This window comes from Monodelphis domestica, chromosome 3 (genome assembly GCF_027887165.1).
Source record: "Monodelphis domestica isolate mMonDom1 chromosome 3, mMonDom1.pri, whole genome shotgun sequence".
Taxonomy (NCBI): domain Eukaryota; kingdom Metazoa; phylum Chordata; class Mammalia; order Didelphimorphia; family Didelphidae; genus Monodelphis; species Monodelphis domestica.
In genome coordinates, this window is record NC_077229.1 from 166,201,056 (window position 1) to 166,220,151 (window position 19,096).

The 19,096-nt window shown below is 34.4% G+C and overlaps 1 protein-coding gene across 4 annotated transcripts in view; it reads right to left on the bottom strand.

Moving 5' to 3' along the window:
* Positions 1-410: 410 nt before the first annotated feature.
* The window catches only part of FZD6 (frizzled class receptor 6), an 88,863-nt gene continuing 70,177 nt past the window's right edge, over positions 411-19,096 (bottom strand). For 3 of the 4 annotated variants that reach the window (XM_007488185.3, XM_007488184.3, XM_007488186.3), the window contains exon 7: positions 411-2,545. In XM_007488185.3, the coding sequence (XP_007488247.1) occupies positions 2,377-2,545 (169 nt within the window). In that variant the 3' untranslated portion in view covers positions 411-2,376. The remainder of the gene's footprint in view (positions 2,546-19,096) is intronic. The other variant, XR_008917537.1, reaches the window with a different exon arrangement.

Genomic DNA, 19,096 nt, shown 5'->3' on the forward strand with positions numbered 1-19,096 from the left:
CAGTCTCCAGCTCCTTATTTATTCACTGATGACAAGGTCATGTTTATTCACTATGTTAGCAGCAACTTAGATACTATAAGTTTTGTATACTTGCTTACATATACAAATGTACATATTGGTGTAAGGCTTTCCTAAAAAATTATGACTGATGAAAAGAAGTGTTGTGGATATACTGTCCTCAAGCACACATCAGAGACCCTAATACAAATCCTGGTAATGAGTTTCACGTAACATCTGCTCCAGAAAACCATACTGTTTTCAAGTCAGGTCTTTTCATATAAAATTAATCAATCCATTAATAAACTTTATATTAAATACCTATTATGTGCCAGGCACTATGCTTGACATTAGGGATAAAAAAAGAAAAAAAAAACCACCCCTATAACCATAGACTAGTCTGGAAAAAAGTATCTTAAACAAACAATATTTTATTGTGAAAAAGATTATACAAATATTTGAAAATGTATATGAAGTTATATGTATTTGAAAGTATATATAAAGTTCACATTTATAAATGTAAAATATTACTATTTATAACATTTTAATGTAGTATATTGGATATACTTTGTGTACTCAAAATAAACAGGAAAAACCAAAAGCATCTGGGGATTTTATTTAAGGCAATAAATTACTAAATATTTTATTTGGTGTGAAACAAAATAATGTGAAGAAATATCTTTAAATTTCAAAGTAGACTGGAAAATTTTTCTTGGTTTGCCAAAACTACATTTTTCATTTTAGTGACACTAATATTGCTGATACATAATGTTGAATGTTTATAAAACCCTAACACACCTGAGTAGATTCTATAAAACTTATTTGAAGAATCATGTGGCACAAAGTATTTTGAATATTTTAAAAGTGCCATTTAAAATGCACCCTGTTTTATTGTACATGAGGTACAATACACAATTATATGAAGTTTTGCTACCTATTTCTGTGTCGGCAGAACATCATGATTTCTATTACATGCTTTACTGTCCAATTTTGATAAAACTTATAATACAAAACCCCCCTTGGCATTTTCCTTTGGGGAACTTATCAAGTTATCTGACAACTATAAAAGTCTTAATTATATTCCTAGAAAGACATGAAACCTTTTTTTTTTAAACAAGAAAAGCACAGTATCATTTAGCTTGATTAAAGAAGGTAACATCTCAGAATATTGTCTTAATGAGCTAAAAAAAGTGTAAGGATTACTCACAGAAATGTCATGAACAGCACAATACCATATTGGCTCTACTTGAAGAAAGCACCTTAAATTTAGCTGCACTAAAATTTGCTTACTTTCTAAAATCAACAGGCATTTCACATCAGTAAATTTTTCTAAAATTCAAGGAATACAAAATTATTTACAAATTTTAGATTTTAAAGGCAGAATTGTCAGTTAAATTGTCATTTGAACTGTCATAAAGGCAGTTAAATTGTCATTTGAAGGACATTTAGATAGTAGATCACCATTTTGATAGGTAGAATGGCAAGGAGAAGAGAAAGGCAGATTTGAATCTAGAAAGACCTGGATTCCAATCCTGCCTCTGACATGACTAGCTGTGTAGCAAAGGGAGAAGTCATTTAACTTTTCACATGGTGCTGACAATTCTCCAGGACTAGAGAAACTGCAAAACAAGTATTCACTTGCATTGGTAATGGAGCTTCTTATACCCATGAAATCACAAGTACACTTTTGGTAGGTAATTTTTTTTCTTATCTTAAAAATGAATATTAATCATAATTTTAATAGTAACTAACATTTATATGGCACTTTAAGGTTTGCAAACACTTTATATGCATGATCTCATTTGATCCTCACAACAACCCTGTAAGGTAAGTGTTATCATCTCCATCCCAATCTTTATTTCTCTTTGAAACTTAGTGTAAAAACTACCAATAACAGTGCTAAAATGAGATAATGGCACAATGGTAAAGTACAAAATTTAAATAGTTTTGGCATTAATTTTCCAAACTTTTAAATCTTTATATTCTTTTAAAATAAAGAAAACAAGTAGGAAGGGTTAGGAGTAAAATGAAATCTTGACAATCTCACAAAAGTGAAATGGTCAGCCAAAATAAAGAAGAATTTTAAGAGATATCATCAACTGAAGAGAATTCTTCATCTCATCATCTCTATATCTGTCCTATTATTGTTAAACTGGTGCAATTCCATTCTTTGGATTTCTTGCTATCATTAACTTTTTTATACATTGCAACAGGTTCTTGTAACCCCATCTCTCCATTGTAACAGCAGGAAATGTATCTCTATGTGCAAAATGAGAGAAATATACAAAGGTGTTTATAAGGCTTAGTGCATTGGTCTTTTCCAGTGTAACATGACTCTCCTCAAAGGGAGGTTCAGTGAAACCATGAAGATTTTCTTTTTCAAGTATCTGAATTGTTTCCAGAACCCTGCTCTTTCCCAATGTCCAAAGCAGAGTGGATGAGCAGTGACGTAGAGCCTTTAGGACTATCTGGTTGCGAAATGCTGGGTATCTGCAAATTGCTACTTTGCAGTGGGTGAGTATCAGTAAAATTGCCTTTTGGAGTTACCCTAAAAAATAGAAAAGAAAAAGATTAACTTTTATCTTAAACACAATGAAAAATACATCTGCACAAAATAATACCAGATTTGTTTCCTGTAATAAGAATGGTAAAATGACCAGTTAGAAAAATACATATCTCTCTGGGCTTCAGGCTGTCTTGTTATTATAAATGCTTACATTATTGCTGACGTGATAAATAGGTCTTTCCTCTCTACTAATATTTTTTTAATGGAGAATGAAGGATGTCACCTTACTGAAGATGACTAACAAAGGGAAAATAGGTAGATGCCTGACTTAATGTATCATCTATTCCCTACTAAAATAGAAGTATATTGTTATAGAAGGGAAAATTGCTATCTGAAAAAAATTTTTTTTGCATAAAACAAATATTAATTACATGTCGTATACAAACAACAAATGGGTCATTAGTTGGGGTTGCAAAAGGATATGTTTTCCCAGTTCCAAAGAAGTTGCGAATGAGATAATAAATACAATCTGACTTTCTGCTTTAACTTTTAGTTCAATATAATATACTAAGATAAATTGATAGGTTTTTAAAATAAATGTATTAGTGATGCTTTGGTTGTTCTGGCTGATGGGACTATGAGATAAAACATTCTACTAGAATTTTATTAGCTAAAGAGAGCAATTAGGTGGTAAGTGGCTGGACCTAGAGTCAGGAAGACCTAAGTTCAAATCCAACCTAATGTACTTACTATACCCATGTGCTGCTAGATAAGTCAGCTAATCTGTTTTAGCTTCCTCATTTGGGGCTCTTGAAGGGATGAGGAGAGTGAGATGTGGTGAGGAGGTTGACATACATCAGAAGGGCCAATGAAGCTGGTAGCAATCAGAGGCAAGGTTTATTGATCACAGCTAGTAATTTATAGAGAAATGTTTTACATGGACAATGGTTAGTAATGATTTATAATATTAGTACAATGACTTAGTTTACCTCACTGAAACTTAGACAGAGTTTTCTATAGGATAATAAATCACAGGTAAATATGTAATCATCTAGTCCAGATTTTTCAGGGAAATGTTTGCTTCAGTGAGCTCGTCCAGAACGGTGAGTCATTTACCGAGGGAGGGGAGGGGTTTTGGGGCCTCAAGTGAAGAGTGATCTTGGCCAGATCATGACTTTGATTTTATTGGGGCCTACGAGAAGCAAAATGTGAAATGAAAGCAGTGCTTTATGAATGATCCTATCTAAACTTCAGGTATTAAGCTGCCAGGTCCCAGATCCACATAAAGGAAACTACAACACCTTACAATTTATTTTCACTATGCATTATTTGGAATCCTATCATTATTTAGCTCTGAACAAAAAATGCATTTTAAAATTTATGAAGAATATTTGAAATTGTAAAATTATGGGTACCCTCTACTCATGCTTTGCCAAAAGCATAGTATCTTTGTTAGAGATTGATTACTAAGTGGATAGAGATGTAAATCTACATCATCACTATTAGTATGGACCATCAATTTCTTTAGATAGATCTGAATAGCCATTCTGAATGGTTCAATTAGCCAGGAAATAGATAATTTTAACCATAGAAATTACCCAGTAGTCACTGAAATATGTGGCTAATTTTACTCAGTTGTCAAGAAGTTAATTCTAAAGGGATAGAAACAGGGTATTAGAATGCTTTCCCACTATTTCAGAAATATTATTGAAAGGGGATAGAAAAGAAACATAATATTATTTTGTTTCCTAAATTAGCACAAAACCCTACTGGCTTTAGTGATAAGATGACATAATGTAAGATGCCTGAGTAGAGATGAGAAATTAGGAATTATAAAAACTTTAAATCACCTTATGTCATTATTTTTAGCCTTTCACTGAACCCCTACTGTGATAAACACCATTCAAGTGATGTTATCGACACTCCCTTCTAAAACATTTCTACTTCTGCTCCACTTTTTTTCTTGTCATTTACTACCTTATTGATTCTGCTGCAGTGTATGCTGGGGCTACCCTTGCTTAGAAACCTATCAGAAGTAGATTTTGTGGACCAGGTTATATTCTGGTGGCTTCAAGCCTACCATAATTCTATCTCTAAGCCAGTAAGGCTGAGAAGGATCTGGCTTTTATTTCACATGGTGTAAGTCGCCTATCTACCTTGGTCTCTTTTGCAACATTACTATACACATTCCAACCCTTAATTGTGGGTGTATCTCTAAATTCTCTCCCCCACCCTTTCCTCCTTTCTAAATCCTTCTTCACAGTGATTTTATTGGCTCCCAAGGTTTCAGTTATCATCTCTAAGCAGATGACTCCCCTATCGACATACTCTGGCTTTGTCTCTCTCCTGCACTTCTGTCCCATATCAATAACTGCCCATGGACACTTTGAATTGAATGTTCAAAAACAACTAAAATAGGAGTCATCAGTTTTTCCCTCAGAATCTTTCATCTTCCTAATTTTTCAAGGCACTTGTTTCACTCAAGGCATCACTCTCCTTTTAGTCAGCCAGGTTTGAAACTTGGAAGTCATCACTAACTTCTTACTTTTCTTCAACCTCAATAGCTTAGCCTTTATCCCTTAGGGTTATCTCTGAATCCTGTAGTGGCACTGCTATATCAAAGGCTACACATAGCTTTATAGCCCTTTGGAAGTGTTTACTATTGATTTCCAGAATGGTTGTATCAGTTCAAAGTTCCACCAACAATGCATTAGTGTCCCAATTTTCTCACATCCCCTCCAACATTTATCGTTTTCCTTTTATAATATAAGCCACTCTGATAGGTGTGAGGTGGTATTTCAGAGCTGTTTTAATTGATATTTCTCAAATCAATAGTGATTTGGAGCATTTCCTCATATGATTATGAAGAGTTTTAATTTCTTCCTCTGAGAATTGCCAGTTCATCCTTTGATCATTTATCAACTGGAGAATGCTTTGTATTCTTACAAAATTTCAGTTTAATGTAAATAAAATTATTCATTTCACTTTTCATGAAATTTCTGTCCTGTATAGTCATAAATTCTTCCTTTACCCATAAGTCCAATAGGTTAACTTTTCCTTATTTCCCTAACTTGTTTATGGTATCTTTATTTCTAGATCAAGTATCCATTTTGACTTTATCCTGGTGTATGGTGTGAGACAATGGTCTATGCCAAACTTCTGCCATAACAGTTTCCAGTTTTTCTAGCAGTTTTTGTTAAATAGTAAGTTCTTCCCCCCAATAGCTTGGACCTTTGGGTTTATCGAACATTATACTAGTATAGTCATTAACTATTGTGGGTTGATTTCCTAACTATTTCACGGAGCCACAACTCTGTTTCGTAGCCAGTACCAGATTGTTTTGATGATTATTGCTTTATAGCATAGTGTGAGATCTGGTACAGGTAGGCCTCCTTCCTTCATATTTTTTTTTCATTAATTCCTGTGATATTCTTGGCCTTTTGTTCTTCCAGATTAATTTTGCTATTTTTTCTAGTTCCAGGAAATAATTTTTGGGTAGTTTGATTGGCATGGCACTAAATAGATAAATTAATTTAGGTAGGATTGTCATCTTTATTATATTGGCTTGGCAATTAATATTTTTGCAACTGTTTAGGCCTAACTTTATTTGTGTGAAAAGTGTTTTTTAACTGTGTTCACATAGTTTCCCATTTGTTTTGGAGGGATTTTATACTGTCTACAGTTATTTAAATGGAATTTCTTATTCTGTCTCTTTTGCTACTGATTTTCGTTGGTGGTAAACAGAAATGCTGATGATTTGTGTGGGTTTACTTTGTAGCCTGAAACTTTTAGTTTTTTTGGTTGATTATCTGGGGTTCTCCATTATATCATCTACAGAGTGACAGTTTTGTTTCCTCATTGCCTATTCTAATTCCTTTCATTTTAGTTTTCTGTTCTTATTGCTAGAGCTAGTGTTTCTAGTATAATAATAAACAGTAGTGGTGATAATGGTCATCCTTGCTTGAGTCCTGATCTTACTGGGAAGGATTCTAATTTACCCCCATTACAGATAATGCTTGCTGATGGTTTTAAATATATGCCTTTTGTTATTTAAGGAATGCGCCTTTTATTACAACACTTTCTAATTAAAAAAAATAATGAATGGATGTATTTTGTCAAAAGCTTTTTTTGCATCTATTGAGATAATCATATGGTTTCTGATGATTTTATTTTTTGATATAGTCAATTATGTTGACAGTCTTCCTAATATTGAACCTGCTTTCCTGGTTAAAAACCTACTTGGTCATGGTGGATGACTCTTGTGACAGAATGCTATAAATTCCTTGCTAAACTTTTAACTAAAATTTTTGCATCAATATTCTTTAGGGAGATTGGTCTATAGTTTACTTTCTGTATTTTAACTTACCCTGGTTTAGGTAATAGTACCCTGTTTGTATCATAAAAGGATTTTGCAAGAATTCCTTATTCTCCTATTTTTCAAAATAGTTTATATATTATGGAAATTAATTATTCATTGAATGTTTTGTAGTATTCATTTATGAATCCATCTGGTCCTGGAGCCTTTTCTTAAGATACACTTTGATAGTTTATTTAGTTTCATTTTCTGTGATGGGATTAAGTACTCTAATTCCTCTTGTTAATCTGGGCAGTTTATATTTTTGTAAATACTCATCTATTTCACTTAGATTTTTCATATTTATTGACATTTTGTTGTGCAAAATAATTTCCAATAATTGCTTTAATTTCCTTTGCATTAGTTGTGATTTCATTGTTTTCATTTTTGATGGTGGTAATTTGGTTTTTCCTTTTTAAAAATCAAATTAACCAATGCTTTGTCCATTTTACTTTTTCATAAAAACAGCTTCTTGCTTTATTTATTAGTTCAATAGTCTTCTTACTTTCTCCTTTTGATTTTTAGGATTTCCAATTTGGTGTTTAATTGGGGATTTTTGTTAATTCGTTCTTTTCCCAATTTTTTTAGTTGCATGCCCAATTCATTGATCTGCTCTTTTCCCATTTTATGGATGTAAGCACTTAGAGATATAAATTTCCCCTAATTACAGCTTTAGCTGCATTTCATGAATTTTAGTGCGCTGTTTCCTCAGGGTCATTTTCTTTAATGAAATTATTGATTGTATCTTTGATTTGTTCTTTGACCCATTTATTCTTTAGGATAATATTATTTAATTTCCAATTAATTTTTAGCCTATCTTTCTGCTGTCCTTTTTTAAATGTAATTTTTATTGCATTATGGTCTGAAAAGGAGGAATTTAATATTTCTGCTTTTATACACTTGGTTGTGAGGTTTTGTGCTCTAAATTATATGATCAATTTTTGGGAAGGTGCCATGTAATGTTGAGAAAAAGATATATCCCTTTCTATTCCCATTCAGTGTCTCCAGAGGTATACCATATCTAACTTTTCTAAAGTGTTATGTATTTCCTTAACTGCTTTCTTATTTATTTTTTAGTTGGATTTATCTATTTCTGAGAGGAGAAAGTTGAGGTCCTCCACTAATAAAGTTTTACTATTTCCTCTTATAAATCATATAAATTCTCCTTCAGGAATTTGCAGTGCTATGCCACCATTTGGTGCATGTTATTTTTCTTTTCTTTGATGTTATAATATCTCTTCTGGGATATTACCATGATTAACATTCGTGGGTTGGCATCCTTTAGGGGACAACTATTCCAAGTTCATGATACTTTGTGAGTCTATACGCATGAAACCACAGCTCAAAAGCCTATACTAGAATATATCATTCTTAACTCTTCATTCTTATTCACCTTAGATTTACAATAGGTTGCCAAATTTTGTCATTTCTACCTTTACGACGTCTCTCAAATAAATCTACTTTACCACTCTCATAGCTACCGAATTATTAAGCTCATACTATCATATGGATTCTACTAGAATATCCTTCAAATTGTTCTGTCTTGATTGTTACAAATCATCATCTATTCATCTGCCAAACTGATTTTTCTAAAGCATTGGAATGATGACCATGTCATTCCCCACTAAATAAACTCCAATGGTTCCCTATTGTCTCCAGGATCAAATATAAAGATATGTGGAATTTTAAGGTCTTCATAACCCAATCCCTTCCTACTTTTCAGATTTTATTATAGGTTACAGGTTTTATTTATTCCCTTCCATGTGCTCTACAATCTAGGCTTCTGTCTCCATGCCTCTGTACTTATGATGTCCCTCAGGCTTATAATATTCTTCCCTCCTCACTTCTGCATATTAGTTTCTCTTCAAGACAACTCAAACTCCACTTTCTATAGGAGACCTTTCTCAGTTTCACTAGCTGCTGCTGCCTTCTTTTGTGAAAATTCATTCTCTATGTATTTTATATATCTATTTTCATATTTGTCTCTTGTTAGAATGCCACCTCATTCAGGAGAGACTATTTTTGTCCTTCATGTTATTAGCACCTGGTGTAATGATTAGAACATAATACATACTTAATAAATGCTTGCTGATTACTATATAAACTGTAATTTCCTTTTTAATTTTAACCTTTCCCTCTTTCCCTCCCTCTTTCCATAAGGGCCGATTTCTTGATTCTAGTGACTTTTTCCTGAAATTAAAAAAAATCATTAGTATTCTTTTTGTTTTCAATTTTGTTTTTTTATTTTTGATGGATTATTTTTTGTGAACTTATTTTAGGATTACCGACTTGTTGATTTTCTAATTTTTAACAGTTCATATTTAATGTTAGTCTTATGTCTTTTTTGTTCGAGATTATATTTTAATAAAAATCCAAGATTTTGATTTTTCATTTGAGAAAGATCTTCAAAGAAGAAGCTTGCTAACTCCTAAATCCAGAGAATGAACTGTTGCAGAAAGATGCCAGAAAACCCACACTACATGAAGAAGATCAAGAATGAACTTTGGGTGTGGCTGATCAAACTGAAGTTTAATTGAACATTTATTTGTAAATGTATACTTTTATGCCAAGGGGACTGCCCCTAATTTGGCTTTTTGTCAATGTGTCTAGCAAAACATTGGTTTTGCTTTCTTTCTTTTCTATTCCTCCCTAACTACTCTAATTTCCTCTTAGAAAATTGAATATTGTATGCATCTGTAGTTTGAAGTGCATTTAGGACTACAAGATGATTATGTTAAATGATCAATGGGGAGACTAGTCTCCCAATGATCATCAGGGGGGATTGTGAATCTTAAAATTTCTCAGACTCTACTTCAGAAGATTTGATTAAGCTATTCCTCATTTTAAACAATGCAGGTACTTGGTCAGGAATGTATTGAGAACTTTAAAATTAGTCCACCCTGCTCAGACAGTGCCTTAGGGGAAGATAAAGTTGTAAATCCCTGATGGAACAATGAAAAAGTCCCTAACTCATACTTATAGTGAAGCTAAAACCTTAAGCTAGGTCTATTTTTAGATATAATACTAAAGGGTACTAAGTACCTATAAAGGTTAAATTAATCACTAAAAAGGTCAAGCAACTTACAAAGGGCAAGCTTGGCAAAGAGATGTGAAATACTCAGAAGATATAATCTAATCAGAGAAGGTGATAACAAAAGAAGATGTGAACTAAGAATGGTCAGTCCTGGGGAAAACATCTACTGTGATTGGTAGATGTGAAAATTTAGGGGAGGGGACACACTAGAAAATTTCTTTAAAAGGAAGGAGAGTTTGAAATTGAGTTAGTTGGAGTTCGGAGTAGTTGGAGTTCGTAGTTCAATTTGGAGTTTGCCCGGGGGGTGGGGGGGATTCGGAGTTAGTTTGGAGGAGCTGGCCCTCTGAACTTAGTTGGAGTTTGGAGTTAGTTGGAGGAGCTGGGTCTCTGAACTCAGTTCAGGAGTTGAGGATTTCAGTGAAGGACTGGGGTTTTGCTTTAGGATGATCTTGTGGTGAGTGATTAAAGACTGACTAGTTTCTCTTAAGGCTCAGGCCTAGGTCATTTGGCTTAGGCCCTTCCTACTATTCCCTCTTACACTCTCTCTCTCCCTTCCTTTAATTCCTTCATTTGTATTAATTAACATCTCCATAAAACCCAGATGATTTGGGTATTTTCATATTTGGGAATTTTCCCATGGCGACCACTTATTTTTAATATAAAACCAAGACACTAAAAATTATCTTTACAGTTTTGGCAATTCACAGTCTTGGAAACCATATTTTCATGGTCACAGTCTTCTCTTTAGTTACTATAAATGTTCAAGGATATACATTTACTCTAAGCATTGCTTCAGATGTATCTTATTTTCTCATTACTATTTTAATCATACTCTTCATTTAAGTCAATCTCTTCTCTTTACAGGAAGCTAAGAGTTGCAGTGGAGAAAGTGCTGGGCCTTTAAGACATCTTCCTGAAGTCAAATCTGGCCTGAAACACTTACCAGCTGTGTGACCCTGGGAAAGTTACTTAACCCTGCTGGTCTCAGTTACTCATCTGGTAAATGATCTGGAAAGGGAAATGGCAAACCACTTCAGGATCTCTGTCAAGAAATCCCCAAATGAGGTCACAAAGTATTGGACATGACTCAATAACAACAACAAATGGTAGGTGATTTATTGACTGATTGACTGAGGTGTGAACTCATATATTAATTTATTTTTGAGGGCAGCTAGGTGGTGCAGTGGATAGAGTGCTAGGCTGAGAGTTTAGAAATTTTACCCTCCTGAGTTCAAATATGGTTTTAGATACTTTCTAGCTATGTGACCCTGGTTAAGTCACTTAGCCCTGTTTGCCTCAGTTTCCTCATCTGTAGAATGAACTGGAGAAAGAAATGGCAAACCTCTACAATACCTTTGCCAAGAAAAATCCAAGTGGAGTCACAAAGAGCCAGATATGACAAACAATAACTGAACATTTCTCTTTTCATTACTTTTCACAAATGGTCTGCCTAGGATAAATTGCATATTTCTGTCTTTGTTTCCTTCTTTACGAATTTTTATGTCTTACTATGTTATTTTTTTTTGTAAATATACAATGCCATGCTGAAAGAAAAAACATCCTCAAAAATTCCTAGTCATAACTGTCAAAATTCTAGTATTCCAAAATTTCTCCTCAAATCCATTATTTCTTTCTTGTTTCCCTCTCTGTTCGATTTGCCTAAGTCTGAAAACGACACACTGACATAAATTACAATTATTGTCTTAAAATCTAGGCATTTTAACTGGCTTTTCCTTTAAATATTTATATGCTATGACATTTTTGCATATATATTAATATTGATACTATTTCATTTGTATATATTTGCTTCCCCTAATATAACTTAAGTACCTTAAGGAGAAAGACTTCACTTTTGTCTTTTAATATCCAATACTTTCCATAGTGCCTGGAATAGAATAGGTACTTACTAAATTCCTATTGACAAACTGATTTCATTATCTGTTGTAGTTTTAAGTATAAAGTTGTTCCCCTATCTATATCTCTTTAGAATATCTATCTATAATATTAGATTATTTGAAAACTCAATTGTTTCTCCTGCATTTTTTTCATTCAGGAAAGCATAACAAATTTTACTCCAGCTCATTTTAAGTATGCAAAGCATTTTTCTAACAAATTGTGTTTTCTTTTCTAATACATTTTGTGGTTCATTTCCATTTTATGTGTGAGCTCAGTTCACATTAGCATAAGTGAGTGAGTGAGTGTATGTGTGCATGTATCTTCTTTGACTCAACTTAGCCCCATATTACTTTATTCTATTTTTATTGCTATAATCTCATTTTACATTCTTTTGTCTAGCCCAGATAACTATGTGTTTCTTAAGTCTCCTTCTTCCTCCATCTCTTTAAGTGACCTTCACCTGTGAAAACCTGCTTCCACAAAACAGTAAATCACTTCATAAAATGACCCTCTCCTTTTCTAGGACACTGTATTCCCATCCGTGAAGCACAAAGTTATTCTCTCTTGGTTGCTTCAATGACTTTATTCTATTTGCTTTTACATTGGTCATTTCCGTTAGTACCTATACTACTCTTCCAGATTGAAACTTCCTTTTCAACAATGAAAAATTAATCAACTCAAGATACCAAAAACAATGGATCTATCTGACAAAGCATATAAGACTCTTTCTTTATGATGATGAGAGATTATTGTATTTTCTTTGGGAACAGAATTCTTTTTAAAAAACATACTTTACTGATGTTTTTAATCTTTACATTATGGTCACTGAAAATCTCTCTGCCTCACCGAACCTTCCTTTATAGCAAAAAAAAGCAATTACATAAAAATATGGAATGATTACATCTGGCAATGAATAATATTCTTTCCTAGTGCCTCCCTATATCTTAGTACTAGAGGTGGTGGTGGAAGGGCAGAGATATGTATGTTTCATCATATATCTTCTGAGACGAAATATTCAGGGCCTGACCTCTTTTTTTTCTTTTGATTTTCTTATTTACATTGTATTCAATGTGTTTGGTTTTGATTATTTTCCTTGCAGTTCATACAAGTCTTCATATATTTCTCTGAATTTCTCATTTTCTTACGATATATTTTATTATATTCATATGCAATAAATTTTTTCAGACATTCTTAAATTAATGGTCACCCACTGTTTTCAGTTTTTTGTTACCATTTTGTGCCACTATGAATATTTTGTTATCTATTCAACCTCTTTTCTCATCTATGACTTCCTTATTCAAAGTGTATAGTCTTTGCTTAGTTTCTCTTTTTAAATTTTCTTTGCATAATTTCAAACTGATATCCAGAACTGCTGGATCACTTCATGACTCCACTGACAGTGTATCATTGTGCCTATCTTTCTCCAGTACTTCCAACAATGATTGTTTCCCTTTTCTGTCACTTTTGCCAATTTGCATGGTATAAAGTGAAATCCCTGAGTTGTTTAAACTTGCATTTCTCTTGCCATTTAATATTTGGAGCCTGTTTAAATATGATCATTTGTAGTTTATATTTTGTATGAAAGTTTTGTTTATATTCCTTGACCTTTTAAGTATGGTGAATCCTATTTTGGATTTGGATCCTATGGTGAATCCTATGAATCCCTATTTTGGATGTTGGATTTTCATAGGTAATAGTTGCTGCAAATAATTTCCCTATGTTTTCTGCATCCATTGACAAAAACATAAGATTTTTGCTCTCTTTGTTTTATATGAGCAATTAGGAAAGAACTCAATAATTCTTTTACATCTCTAGTAGAAATCTGAGTCAAATCAACACTTATTAAAAACCTACTAAATGTCAGGCAAGGTGATAAAGCACTGGGAAGATAAATAAGAAAAGGAAATGGAAAAAAATTGAAACTATTGGTCAAGTATTGTTTTTCCAACAATCTGTTCAGATTCATATTTTTATAGTTTATAGTCTAAATTGGTATTGCTTTTGGTAGTATTTTGCTTGGAAAGTAAGTCTAGCATTTTATTCAGTAAAGCATTTTTTGGATTCTTTTGGTGCTCTTGTTGTGACAACAGAATTTACTTGGTATAAAATTATCAAAATTAGTACCATTATTTCTGCTATCTACTTCCAATTTATCCTTGCTAAATACTTGTTTATTGTCATGACTTACTTCTTTCAATTGTATGCCATACATTTTCCAAAACGTATTGTCCTTTGTTGTTATTTTTGTTTATTACTGACTGACCCTTCATAATTCTGTTTGAGATTTTTTTAGCAAAAATCCTGGCGTTGTTTACCATTTCCTTCCCTAGCTCATTTTACAGATGAAGAAACCTAGGCAAACAGGGTTAAGTGACTTGTCCAGGATCACACAGCTAACAAGTGTCTGAGGCCAGATATGAACTCTGATCTTCCTCACTCAAGGCCCAGAACTGTTATCTAGCAGCCCAAATTGCTTTGTGCTAACTATTACCTTTCACCTGAGAAGCTGGTGGTATCTGACTGACAGGTGATTCAAGGCTAAACTCTGACAGTGATATAATTTCTTTCCCTTTCTGTATATGTGTATATTGTATTTTAATTTAAAATCTAAGGATTATGAATTTTTTGTTTGAGATTGTATTTTTATAAAAATTCAAGATTTTGATTTTGTTCAAGAAAAGATCTTCAAGAAAGAAGCTTGAAACTTTTATATCCAGAGAATGAACTGTTGCAGAGAGGTGCCGAAAGCCTGCACTTCATCAAGAGGATCAAGAATGAACTTTGTATATGATTGATTGAACTGAACTTTGATTGAACATTTATTGAAAATGTACACATTTATGCCAAAAGGGACTGCCCCTAATTTGGCTTTCTGTCAATGCACCTAGCAAAACATTGGTTTTGCTTTATTTTCTTTTCTATTTCCTCTCTCACTATTATAATTTCTCTTAGAAAATTGAATATCATGTATATCTATAGCTAGAAGTGCATTTAGGATTACAAATTGATTATGTTAAATGATCAATGGGGAGACTAGTCTCCCAATAATCATCAGGGGGGATTGTAAATCTTGAAATCTCTCAGACTTGTGAATGTTGAAAATTTCCCCATCAGGGAATTCTTAATTGGAACAAATTCCCTACTGAGAAACATTCCCCATTTTGATGTGAGAACTCGCCAGGATCAGAAATGGGAGGACCTCTATTCCACCCGTACTTAAGACTGCTTTAGGGCAGAAAACTCATTGCTAAACAAAGAAAGTACTTGGATCCATGCTTATGGTGGGGCAAGGAGTTCTCTGAGCCAGGCCTGTTTTTAGAATTGATACAATGAGATGCTAGGTACCTAAAAGGGTCGGCAAGTTTTGTCTTAATGAGATTAGTTGACTCAGCTGTGTTTTCACTGGTTCAGACTTACTGAGGAGATTTGTCAACTTAGCAGGAATTCAGATGGGCAGTCCTTTGGAAAGCATCTACAGTGATTGGTAGATGTAGGGACTTAGGGGAGGTGACATGGGAGAAAAACCCCTATATAAGAAAAAGCAGAATCTCTTGAAGATATATCCTTTTGGAGAGATCCTTTTGGAGAAAGCCTTTTGGAGGATCTCTGATGAGGATCGCTTGGGAAGAATCTTTTGAGAGAGGCCTTTTGGAACAGTCTCTGGCTGGAAGGCTCTCTGGTGAAGTCAGCTGAGATGGAGCTGGCCTGATGTCACTAGAATCCTTGTTTAGTCAGACCTTGTGGTGAGTGTTAAAAAACTGACTGATTTCTCTCTTAAGACTCAGGTCTAGGCCATATTGGCTTGAGGCCCTTCATACTTATTCCTTTCTTACTCTCTCTCTCTTTCTTTGATTACTCATTGTATTGTTAATTAAAATCTCTATAAAACCCAATTGACTTGGATATTTGAATAATTGGGAATATTTCCCTGGCGACCACCTTATATTTGATTTAAAAACCAAGACACTGTAGTGAAACATATTTCTGCAGTCAAATTTACTCACCCTCTCTTATATCTATCACAATTTATATCTTCCACCATTTTAACTCACTACAGTTTAAGACCTCAACCATTTTAAATCTCACAATATAATACACACATGCATATGGATATAGTAGTCTTCTCTAATGCAAGCCATATTTAATATCTACAAATTCTTTTCTTGTATCATTAATGATATAGAGTTCTGTATATCTCTAAGATTTTAGCCTCTCTCATTTTTTTCACAAACCATTCTTTTCCACATATTAATCACAGACTTCACCTTTCCCCACCTTTGCATTTAGTTCACTGAGTATCAGAGTATATGCTGATTTAAATGTGATGTTTTATCAAGTTCCTTAAGGAAAGTCTCAATTTTTTCAACATCAATAATGGATATTGGTGTGTAAGCTATACTTGTTTCCAGTGATTTTTTGTAAATAACCTTCTTTAGCAATGCAGATATGTTTAGGACTGTCTTGACTTTACCAGGCTTTGTTGCACATGAATTTTCAGCGAGTTTATTATATGCAACAAATTTGGTGGTGGATGATATTGTTTTCTCATCCATTTTGAATTCTTCTCTTTTTTATTGATGATTTTAATCCATTCTCAGTTGTTTAGTCATTTGGTCATGTCTTTGTGACCCTCATGGATAATATGGGAAATACAAGTCCTTTCTATCCTTTAGTATCTCCTAAAGCAAAGATGGCGAACTTTTTAGAGACAGAGGAGGGAGGAAGCACCCCTACTGCGCTGCTGGGCAGAGGGGAAGGAGAGTGGCCTGAACAACCCACTCTCCTCTGGCTTTGTGCCACACGGTGAGCTATGATCCCCTCCAACCCCACCATGGAAGTTACCTTCACCATCGAGTCCACAGACTGCTGTCTGCACTGCCCCCTCACACAGCATATGAGCATGTGAGGCTTCCCTCCCCCCCCCCCACCTTACACCAGACTGGGGAGGGAGGAAGCACTCCCAATGGCTGCTGGGAAGAGGGGTGGGGGAAGTGAGTTATATCCTTGGGCACATGGAGAGGGAGGGGAAGAGCCCCACCCCGAGTCCCTCTGGTTTTCTAGTAAGGAAGTCTGGCGGGTGACTGCAGGTGTGCCCACAGAGAGAGCTCTATGTGCCCTTTTTGGCACATGTGCCACAGGTTTACCATCATGGTCCTAAAGTCTGTTCAAGTTCATATTTGTTGTTTCCATGACACTATCTAGACATCTCATCTTCTGCCATCCCCTTTTCCTTTTGTCTTCAATCTTTCCCAACATCAGGGTCTTTTTCTTTGAGTCTTGACTTCCTATCATATGGACAAAGTATTTAAATTTCAGTTTCAGTTATCTGACTTTCCAGGGAATAGTCTGAATTAATGATTTTTAAGTAGTAATCAAAGTCTTTAAGTATTTTATTTCCTTGCTCTCCAAGGGATTCTCAAAAATCTTCTCCAGCACCACAATTTAAAAATTTCTATTTCTCAAGTATTTAGTTTTCCTTATACATCGACTGTAACAGCCATACAATGCTGCTAGAAAAACCTTAGTTTTGACTATAAAGTACCTTTATTGGCAAGGTGATGGTCTCTGCTTTTTAGCATGCTCTTCAGTTTCCTGACACTTTCTTTCCAAGGAGCAAGTGCCTTTTAATTTTATGGTTGCAGCCACTGTCTGCTGTGATCTTTGAGCCCAAGAATATAAAATGTGGCACTATTTCTATTTTTTTCTCCCTCTGTTTGCAAGGAAGTGATGGAAACAATAGCCAAAATCTTAATTGTTGGATTTTTTTTTATGTTAAGATTCATACAAGCTTTTATACTCTACTCTTTCACCCTTACCAAAAGGCTTCTTAATTCTTCACTTTTTGCCATCAGAGTGCATATCAGAAATCTACATATCTGAGATTATGTTCTCCCAGAAACCTTACTTTCATCTTTTGATTTATCTAACCTGGAATTTCACATGATGTAGTCTGCATATAAATAAGATGACAACATATGGCCTAATCACACTACTTTCCCAATCTTAAGTGAACCAGTTTTTCTATATTTAGTTCTAGCTATTGTTTCTTGGCCCACACACAAGTTCCTCAGGAGACAAGTAAGATGATCTGGTACTCCCATCTCTTTAAGGACTTGTCACATTTTGTTGTGATCTATATAGTCAAAGGCTGTGTCAATGAAGCAGAAGTAGATGTTTTTCTGGAACTCCCTTGCTTTCCCCATAATCCAGCAAAATTTGGCAATTTGGTCTTTAGTTCTTCTGCTTTTCTGAAAATAAACCTGCTCTTCTAAGTAATTCTTGCTTTACACTGTAAAAAATAGACTCGAATACAGGACTACAATCCCCATGAGCCTTTGCTCCACTTCCCCAGAATGCCTTGTAATCTCACCTGGGCCGAGATCGAGAAGATATTTAAGCAAAGGCTTTTGAAGGGCTCGGCCTCTTTTTGGACTTCCATTTTTGGAGCAGACACAGCTCTTTCCATAATGTAGGTGAGGTCTAGGCCTCTGGCCTAGACACGTGTTTTTTCTTATCCTGTATTTTCTTTTAATCCTTAACTTTAATAAACCTCTAAAAAATATAATACTCCTTGCAGAGAGAAACTAATTTCTACCTGCCTCAGATGCCTCAGTCTCCCCATCTCCCCTGATGATCATTGGGAGACTAGTCTCCCCATTGATCATTTAACATAATCATTTTGTAGTTCTAAATTCACTTCTAACTAAAGATATACACAATATTCAATTTTCTAGGAGAAATTAGAATAGTGAGAGAGGAAATAGAAAAGAAAAGAAAGCAAAACCAATGTTTGCTAGGCGCATTGACAGAAAGCCAAATTAGGGGCTCTGAGGAAGCTTGCTCTGAAGGAAGCTGAAGGTGGGGGCCTCTGAGACTGTTTCTCCATTTTGGACACGTGAGTAATAGGGACTGATCTCTTTTCTTTGCCCCAGCTATCTAAGGGCTTGGGCCTTTTGGCCCAGCCTAAACAGAAGGGGTATTTAAGCCCTATTCCCTTCTCTCCCCTTTCTCTCTCTCTCTATATATATCTAATTCCTTTCTTGCTCCTATTGTAATTAAACTCCAAAAAAGGCTGACGGCTGACTTGAGTTTTTCATTTAGGAATTACATAGCTGATTCCTTGGCGACCTTAAATTAATATATATCAGTCTTTTAAAGTGATTCCCTTGTAACATTGTGGCTGACCACACGGGAGCAATTATTTTGTTTTTTTCACGTTCACTTAAAAAAGCCTGTAGTAAGCTCTCAACGTCCTTGTAAGACGGATTATATTGAAAAAATATGTCTCCCATCTTTTTTGTTACTAGAA